Source organism: Salminus brasiliensis, chromosome 5 (assembly GCF_030463535.1).
Source record: "Salminus brasiliensis chromosome 5, fSalBra1.hap2, whole genome shotgun sequence".
NCBI classification, from domain to species: domain Eukaryota; kingdom Metazoa; phylum Chordata; class Actinopteri; order Characiformes; family Bryconidae; genus Salminus; species Salminus brasiliensis.
Window position 1 is genome coordinate 12,758,094 of NC_132882.1, and position 8,879 is coordinate 12,766,972.

Below are 8,879 nucleotides of genomic sequence, written 5' to 3' on the forward strand. Positions count from 1 at the left end.
CCATTGTTAGAGAGGCAGCGGTGGACAGTGACACACTCCTTACTGTAGTGGCTGGGAGCAAGAATGATGTTTGGGGATCAGGAGATTAGAGGAACAGCTCAACTTGTTGAGCAAACCTGAACATGCAAGCCTTTAACAGGACAGGACAGTGCAGGAGGAGACAGTAGAGTCAAAGGCTGTCTCTTGCTGGCTGAATCCTCTTACAAGCGAACAGGAGATGCACTCTTAAACATAAAGGTGCAATGGTCCCATAGAAGAACTACTTTTGGTTCCATAAAGAACCATGTTTGAAATAGACATTAGGAGATATAAGGGTGAAGATCTTTACACATCTGTATTACAGAAAATAATATGGGTTCTTTTACAGCATAGTTTAAAAGAATAGTTTTTCCCAAACTAATTTTCATTTGCTGTGTCTGTAGCGTATGGTTTATAGTCAGGGACACTCATTTTTAGGCACATGTACAGTGACAGTTAATCTCTTAGACCATGTATTTAATCCCGCGCTCTGTCACTAACATAACTACATTACTGCCATAACATCAGGTTCATTAGGACCCCAAAATAGAACCCTGTGGGACTCCACAAAACATACTAAACTAATAACTGAACAACATAATAAACCTGGGGTGTGAGGAGTTAATAGGCAGGTGCTAAAGCAACTTCTGATTAACTTCTTTAGGTTTAGGTTACAAAATGCAGATGTATCACTTCAGTTGTTTCACTTTGACTTATGTGCAAACAGTATGGGTTCTTTACGTTACACAAAACCACTCATCTCAGTTCAGTTTTTTAATGTGTTTGTTTAACATGTTTTGCCCATATGTACATCATGAAACATATTCCGTACTTACACAAGCTGAACAACAACAAAGAACTGAAGGCTTAAAGAAGGGGCCTCATAGAAAGACACATGCGTTACAGAGGCGCCATCTGCTGGTCAAAAACACACTCCATCCTAACATCTAAAAACCTAACAATGGAGAAATTGCATTTTGGACTACATTATGATCGCCACTAAAATCTGCAATAAAACACACACACACACACACACACACACACACACACACACACACACACACAAACACACACACACACACACACAGTCTGCAAAGGAATTGGAATTCAGTTCTCCAAAGGCTCACTTAATTCAGCACATTACAGTTTAGGGACATCATTTACAAGCCTAGCCTACAGTAAATTATTTCCAATAAACCTCTCTGGGCCCATCTGTGGTTCTAACAACAAAATAGTTCTTACAGAGACTGCATTCTGGATGTTCTTACAGAAATTCAGCCAGGCTGCTTGATGAGTAATAACATAATAAATATCATATTGATATATATCTTCACATTGGAAAAAAAATAAGACAATAGGAATGCCACGGAGCAGCTTTCGAAATGGACACCCAATCTAAAAATGGGAAAGACTTCATTCATGACCTAAATTCAAGCTGTTGTGGCACATGCATTGCCATGATTGAATGTGATCCCACAGTAATACATTAAAAGTGTAGTTAAAAGTTAAGGACCAAAATAAATAGGCCCAGTCACTCTGAGTCCGTCTCTCCCTCCTCTTGTAAGCTCTCTGAGCCGAAACGTTGGATCTGTAAGCCAGAATTCTGAATGGCCTGAACGACAGTGTAGCGACTCCTGCCCTCAGCACATGCCTCAATCTTCTTCACACTCAGTCGAGACTGCAGGAACAGGTGCAGGCAGCTGTCCGACAGCAGCACTGGACTGCGCACAATCCTGCAGGAAAACACACACAGTATTGAGAGTCACTGTGGCTGAGTTGTAGTTGGAGTACTTTAAGCTTGTTCAAACTCCAAAACTGATGACCAGCTCTGCATTAGAGCCTATAATATTAGGAAACATGCTTTTAAAAAACAAACAGAAGAACCACTTTTAGTTCCCTAAATTGAATTGCAAAACGTAACCCTTTCGCAAGTAAGTTCTTTTTACTGTGACTTCTGCACTTTTTAAGGTGGAATGGGAAATTCCTATGTTTTAGGGATGCACTGTATGACTACATCATAGATTTGATAAATCAGTAAAATGAAACTGATTGCTGCGTCATTTTCAAAGCTGAACAGTCGGATCCTATGGGTGGGACTGTATATATACTGTATATTTATATAAGAAACAAGCTCAGAACATATATGAACATACATACAGAACTTATTTTTGTTCATCTTTTAAGTTTTATCTGTTGTGAAAGTTTGATTTTTATTATTTTTATTTTCTGTTTATTGGTGTAAACTAATGTTTTTATATGTTTTTACAGCACTATGGCCTGAAAAGTCCCCTATAAAGCAGATATAGATTTTAAAGTAGATTATAAACAGATTTTTTCTTAATAGTCTGTTCTGACTTACTCTTGCAGAAAGAGCCTCAGTCCTTCCATGCGGGCAGTGATCTGTCTGGCATTGTTGAGGCTGAAGAAGGGGTTCTTTGGAGGAAGCTCAGGTAGATGCACTCTGAAGGACACACCACAGTTCAAACAGTTAACACAGAAGCATAGTTATATGATATGACATGTCATATAATAAGCAACTGTGATATCAATATTCAGTAGGATGTGAATGCATGCTGAAGTCTTGGATACTAGAAAATCATTATAAATAAAATACATGGGGGACATTCATCACAATGTCTGGATCAAAATCTGGATGATGCTCTTATCCATCCATCCTACATTTGAATCATGCTACACAGGTAAGTAAATGTAGAGTTAGGACTCTTGCTTAAGAACTTTTCTTGGTGTAGCGAGGTGTGGTGGCCCAGCTGAGGAATGAAGGTGGATAGTGGGTAACACCACCTACATTTCCTGTGATAGACTAGGGTTTGACTTTGTGCATGCACACCATGACACATCAATAGCAGTCCTTGGGCAAGTCTCCTCACACTACATTTGCCTACCTGTGTAGCAAGATCCAACTGTAAGTTGCTCTGGATAAGAGCATCAACCAAACGCCGTACATGTAAATGTATATTGTCATATGGAGATTCAGTGGGTACATACAAGAGCAAGGCATTATCCTGCAGCTTCTGCCTCAGCCACACAAACTCACTGTACCTCCTCCGCACACAAGAGCTCTTCTTATTGAAGGCCAAACTGTTTGTCTAGGGGAAGAGTGGGAGTCATACAAAGTGACATTAAATCAGTAAACTCTTGGGTATGTAAAATGTCCATAACAGCAGAACTGCCAATGTTCTATGAAACATGTTATAAGCACACTTACATGTAAGCAGATTTCATAATCCATATAGGCATGCCAGAAGTCCTCCTTTTGAATGCGAGGATCCCGCACCCATACACTGATAAACTCCTGCATAGGATAAACTCCTGCTATAGAGCAACAGTGCGACAAAAGAAGATATCTGTTATGGAGGTAAAGTCAGAATGTCTGTAACAAAATAGGAAGTTGAGAAATTATAGGGAAGTTTAATAGCACTTGTGGACTCATTTGGGCTGACTCACTGGAGTTTCTGTGAAACAGTTCTCACTTTAAGCCACTGACTGTCAAATGTGCTGAAGTTTTACAGATTGCTGCAAATCCGACAGAAAACAATAAAATACTGAAGCAGATTTATTACTCCCATTATTAATATCACAAGGCTATAAAGCTTCAGGGAACACTGTTCCACCGTACACTGAGGTGAGGACACTGTCAGACAACAGACTCATTCCTTCTCTAGGCTGACATGTAGATATATCCACTGGCAGTCTGAGATTCTGTGATTTAGCCCGTTTACTCTAGGTCACGTCATGTGAGTAGTATCTAAATTGTATCCTGATAAAATTTGAGCCACATGCATTTACACCTGATAGTCAAATCAGTCTCTGGTTAGTCAGACCAAAATCTGATTGCTGTGTGGGGCGCACAGCAATTTTTACTGGATTTTAGTTTTGGTTGTAGAATGCATCTCGGGGAGACGTTACACTGCTATAACATGTGGCTCAAATGCGTCTTAGACCACCTCCTGCAGTGGTTTGAGAGATCGGATTTGGATCTGGTTTAAATGTGTCTTGGTTGTGTTTACACCTGCAGTTTTATGTGGATTGGCCTTATCTCTATATAAACCTGATAGTCAAGATGGATGACGTGACCAGGTGTAAACGGAGTGCCGTTTGGGACAAGGGGAGTTAGGATGATTCTAAGGGCCTTAGACTGACAGGGGCCCTAAAAATGAATTGAGTATTTCAGCAGAATTGTTTCAGTTGTGAGGGCAAATGTAATATCTTTCCATGGAGCCCCAAATCCCTGTCAATGCCCCCATCCATATGTCTAGAATCTGAATTGTATCCTGATAAGGTTTTACCCACATGCATTTACATTTGGTAGTCAAATCAGTCTCCGGTTAGTCAGACTGAAATCCGAATATGCAAATTAGCTCATTGCACTGCCACTACTGGTGTTTCGGTTGTACTGAGAGATGTTTTGATTGTCGGATGCGTCTTAGACGTTACGCTGCTATAACAAGTGAGACATTCTGAGGTAAGGTGACATTTATTAAAGCACCTGGAGTTGCCCACTTAAGGGCTACAAGAGAACATGAAAGTAAAAACAAACAAACAAACAAACAAACAAACAAATGCCCTTCTCACAGCACTGCCAAAAGGGAGATGGAATAAGACATTATGCACAAAGTACTGCTGGTTCTTTTTAGGGAGAACTTGTTTGAACAGCTACATTTCTATGTGCAAATGACGGAAACTACAGCTTTAACCTCACAGATCATTGGTCTTAATCACAGTATAGTAAGTGCTAACTGGGGGCGTACAGAAAGACACACAATGAATGACAACAGCCCATATACCATTCATCACTAATGTTTGATCAGACAAGGGTCATCCCACATGCTATACTCCCTTATGTCCAGTCCAATTCCAAATACAGTAACTACTAATATAACATACTTTTCTAAACAGCAGTCCTACACCTAAAATGCAGTACTAATTACCCAGTCGACTGCAATAATCTAGATCATCTGATATGCAAAACAACGACTTAACAGCGCATCTCTACAGACAATTCAACACTTCTACAGGTTCAGTGTACTGAGACAAGTTTCACAGTGGTGTGGGAATTCACACACTTTCACAACATGGTAAGTCAGACAAACACATCTTAAGTGTGCTTGGGGGAACTTTTAAAAGCTACCACGAGGTATAATCCACTCTAATTATCACGGCTCCTCTTCCGCATGCCAAGTCAGCTTGTCCTCATAGAAACCGATGACCATCTGAGGCCATCTTGCACTGGCCTCCCTCGCAGTCAGCAGGGCTACGTCATCTGTGCCTTTCCTGCAATAGCACAGAGATTTGAGATTTGAGATAAAAGCAAAGCAGCTGAAAAATCAATGAAACTACAAATAGCACCAAACAAAGATGCAACAGGAACAAACGTACCATTTGATGAGGAACATGAGCTCTCCATGTCGGTCAGTAGAGCCGATGATGCGCTCTGGCTCTGGGGAAGCTGACGGGTCATCGACAGGTGCTGTGTCATGATCACCAGGCCCTCCGGTCTCGCACTCTGTCTGCGCACTCTGACACTGCTGTTGATGAGCCTGTTGATGAGAAGTATTAGTACACATGCGGAAGTTTGAATCAAATGTCTACCTGGATCCACATTATTATTGGTTAAGGAGGAGATACGAGGTACGAAGATGTGCTGTGTGATATTAGTCCTCATTCCCAGCACAATAGAAAACTGGCTTCTTTTTTTATCACTACAAATACAGGAATTTCTTAGTCAGTGAGTGAGTGAGTGAGTGAGGTCACCTAACCAGTTTAAACTTTTAAACCCTACTGACATCCAGAATGGTAACTGGTTAATTTGACTTTTACTTGAATTTTAATTATTATAATATTTTTCTTTTTTTTTTTATCTTAATTCCTAATGTAATTTTATTACCTCCTTGTTTAATACTAATAGGTTCATTTTATTTTTTAATTTCCCATTTATTTACTGGTAAGTTTTTTATTAAACCTCTTTCACAAACAAATTAACTACACATTAAAAAAATATGCATTCATCAGCATTACTATTACTTACTTTTCAAGTAGTTTAATTATATAGTTATACTAACACATTCTGGCAGCAGTAGCACACTATTTTAATACTGTCTTTTAAAGAGACAGCAATCATACAGTTATTATAAATGATCCAACTTCAAAATAAAATGGTTATCAGAGGGTTATATTCTGTGGTATATCACTAAAATTGAAACCAGTCAACCCAATGACTTTTGAAGGCATAGCCTGAAAGTTTTGGCCTAACTGGACCAGCATGTGAGAGGAAAGCATGTGCATGGCATTGACATGAGATTTTTATTTAAGGAAGTTCACTTCATGGTTAAGCATGACCATTCTGACATTGGTATAAACACTTACTGTGTCAGCATCCAGCTCAGTCAGTTCTTCTTTGGGTTGGATTACTGGCTCCAGAGAGGGACTGCCCTCTCTCTCAGTCTCCCCTGAAACAGCCATGTTTCTGAGAAACTCCTCTATAAGCTCAGGGCAGTCCAGATTGTCCTCTGGCTCCCAGGTGTTTTCAGCACTGGGGAAACAAAGCAGGAGAAGTTGCATTATGTCTGCATTATACCTTCAGCCATGTTCAAAGAGCAAATAAGTGTGATTTCTCTCTCTCTCTGTGTTAATGTTTTTGAAATGGACAGTGATCACACTGGACCAGCAAATGTATGCAGAGATACATCATTGATACACACTTTAACCTATAGAGCTTATTTCTGCTCTGAGCAAGAACATTTAGTTCACATTATACACTTTATAAATAAATAAGAGATGTTCAAGCCATTTTTAAATAATGTGACGGGTGCATGACCGATCCTTCCACCTCCCGGAAAAAGAACATGGGTGTCGCCAGACACACCGTCAAATATTCCTCAACACTCACTCAGTGAAGCCTTTCCACTTCAGATAGTACTCTACTTTTCCATCGTTGACTCTTCTTCGGATGATTTTTTCCACAGCAAACTCCTGGACCACTGTTGTCTCCTCTGCCTTCCTGTTTTTCACATTCTGCTTTTTCCTCATATTTTCCTGAAACACATGGAGAGAGATATTTTAAAACTGTTGTTCATATCCATTTTTATTGACCCTACACAAAGTCTGGAACTTCCCAGGTTTAAAAAGCAGATCCTGCAAAACTTCCTAGCGTTGATCTCCCCTCCTAAAGCTGGGCTTTACTGTGTTTGCATAAAACGAGGCATAATACATAACACCAAGGTAAAATGCTCTGTAACACAAAACCTTATTTTTGACATAACGTAAATCTGACCGTTTCTGACAGCCTCAAGATGAATGGACCAATAGACATTGTCCAAAATAAATGATCTAGGTGGATTCATATCTTCCGGTGGGTCTTCTAAAGCAAAAGCAGCTTGGGCACCATACACGTCTTGGCAGAAACATAATCATTTAAAGAGGCATATATATCTTGCCTATGTTTGCAGTATGGGGAAGAAGTGTGTAGGACTGACTTTTCACATATGGGTTATAACCACCCAGTCCTCACTACGTCTCTTAAGCTCTCACACACCCACAAAGCAGCTATTCCTCAGCTTACCTGGATAAGGTAAACCCAAAATTAGAAGAATAAAAGGTGTGCTGGTGTTTGATAGTTTAGGACAACTTTGAAGTCGAAATAAACACATTAGTAGGATGTTCTGAGTCACAAATGTGGTATTTATCAGATGCTTGACAAACCAGCAATTATTTATTATGCTTAATTTATTGAAAAACTAAGTGCATACCACTGTAATCCGGACGAAAGTGGGGAATCCCGTTCCAGGAAGCGCACGTCCACTCCAGGGTTTTGTTCCAACTGCCTGGACGGCTCTGCTGCAGCAGAGCCGTCCAGGCAGTTGGAACAAAACCCTGGAGTGGACGTGCGCTTCCTGGAACTGGATTCCCCACCTCTAGCTGTCGTAGCCCACACCGCTAACTCTACCCCCCTCAAACACGACCTCCAGCTACACTGACGACCACTCTGCCCCCCAGAAAGTACTAAACGAGCATCTGAGCGTCTGTTAGCACAGGAAAGGCAACCCGAGGGCATTCCCACAGCACGCTGGAGGTCCCTGCTAGCCCACCTGACCGCCGCCACTGTTTATCAGGTGCTTTTCTTTTTAAAGGATCCCCAACGCAGCTGAGAGCGACAGTGGACCCTGACCGACCGCGGCTGCTCCAGCAGGGAGAAGCCGGTGAAGCGCTCAGCAATCGCCGGGTGTTTGCTTCGCTATCATCACCGCGGGCAGGTCGCCACCATCAACATGGCTTTCAGCGTCTTTGGCCGTGTTTACATAACTTTTCATGAATGAGGGAAATTTAAAATGGCCGATTGGGAGTCGCGGCGGAAGTGCAGGGAGGAGGATTGGGGGCCTTAAAGCGGCAGGATTACACATCAGGCACCGCAAAGACGGGGTCGACCTGTTTACATCAATATTACAGTCACCTCCTTCAGTCTAAGTTCAGGTTTAAACCTAGTCCAGCTCAGCAAAGCCTGAGCATTAGCTAGCTAGCTAACTATTCACTGCACGGAAACCTCCACGTGGTAGCACTAGCTAGCTAACTTTACAGGGGCAGCACAAAAAAAAAAACCCAAAAAACTTTCAATGGAGGTCAACGTAAAAATAAGATTTTTTTTTCGTCTCTTTATTCATTATAAAGGTTAGATATATTGTAAAAGTAAAAAAAAAATCAAATTTCACATTATGTCAAAAAGCAAAAAACGCTTATTTATTTATTTAATATTTATTAGCAAATATATATTATGGTCAATTTATATATACAAATTATTAATAATATAAAAAAATATATATATATATTATAGGTACTTTTTGGTTTGC

General features: G+C 40.6%; 2 protein-coding genes across 4 annotated transcripts; both read right to left on the reverse strand.

The window, feature by feature from the left end:
• Nucleotides 1–777: 777 nt before the first annotated feature.
• On the reverse strand, nucleotides 778–4,434 carry snx10b (sorting nexin 10b). 2 transcript variants are annotated; one of them, XM_072679414.1, is made up of 5 exons: nucleotides 3,484–4,434; nucleotides 3,245–3,351; nucleotides 3,025–3,125; nucleotides 2,378–2,479; nucleotides 778–1,751 (listed from the first exon to the last, which is right to left on the reverse strand). In XM_072679414.1, the coding sequence occupies exons 2-5, from the start codon at nucleotides 3,335–3,337 to the stop codon at nucleotides 1,550–1,552; spliced, it is 498 nt and encodes a 165-aa protein (XP_072535515.1). In that variant the 5' UTR covers nucleotides 3,338–3,351; nucleotides 3,484–4,434; the 3' UTR covers nucleotides 778–1,549. The 2 variants fall into 2 exon arrangements, with proteins under 2 accessions (XP_072535515.1, XP_072535514.1); XM_072679413.1 differs by having other exon boundaries at nucleotides 3,245–4,434.
• Nucleotides 4,435–4,494: 60 nt separating this feature from the next.
• Nucleotides 4,495–8,338, reverse strand: cbx3b (chromobox homolog 3b). 2 transcript variants are annotated; one of them, XM_072679410.1, is made up of 5 exons: nucleotides 8,124–8,338; nucleotides 6,926–7,071; nucleotides 6,403–6,568; nucleotides 5,416–5,576; nucleotides 4,495–5,310 (listed from the first exon to the last, which is right to left on the reverse strand). In XM_072679410.1, the coding sequence occupies exons 2-5, from the start codon at nucleotides 7,063–7,065 to the stop codon at nucleotides 5,193–5,195; spliced, it is 585 nt and encodes a 194-aa protein (XP_072535511.1). In that variant the 5' UTR covers nucleotides 7,066–7,071; nucleotides 8,124–8,338; the 3' UTR covers nucleotides 4,495–5,192. The 2 variants fall into 2 exon arrangements, with proteins under 2 accessions (XP_072535511.1, XP_072535512.1); XM_072679411.1 differs by lacking the exon at nucleotides 8,124–8,338 and having other exon boundaries at nucleotides 6,926–7,798.
• Nucleotides 8,339–8,879: the final 541 nt, after the last annotated feature.

What these genes read in the sequence shown, in the direction of transcription:
- snx10b (XM_072679414.1), bottom strand. Translation starts at nt 3,337, where the DNA reads ATGCAGGAGTTTATCAGTGTATGGGTGCGGGATCCTCGCATTCAAAAG. An exon ending in ATTATGAAATCTGCTTACAT is followed by an intron (nt 3,126 to 3,244) that starts GTAAGTGTGCTT and finishes CTCTTCCCCTAG; the next exon opens with ACAAACAGTTTGGCCTTCAA. An exon ending in CAGGATAATGCCTTGCTCTT is followed by an intron (nt 2,480 to 3,024) that starts GTATGTACCCAC and finishes TGTGTCCTTCAG; the next exon opens with AGTGCATCTACCTGAGCTTC.
- cbx3b (XM_072679410.1), bottom strand. Translation starts at nt 7,065, where the DNA reads ATGAGGAAAAAGCAGAATGTGAAAAACAGGAAGGCAGAGGAGACAACA. An exon ending in CTGAGCTGGATGCTGACACA is followed by an intron (nt 5,577 to 6,402) that starts GTAAGTGTTTAT and finishes TCTCATCAACAG; the next exon opens with GCTCATCAACAGCAGTGTCA. An exon ending in CTCATGTTCCTCATCAAATG is followed by an intron (nt 5,311 to 5,415) that starts GTACGTTTGTTC and finishes GTGCTATTGCAG; the next exon opens with GAAAGGCACAGATGACGTAG.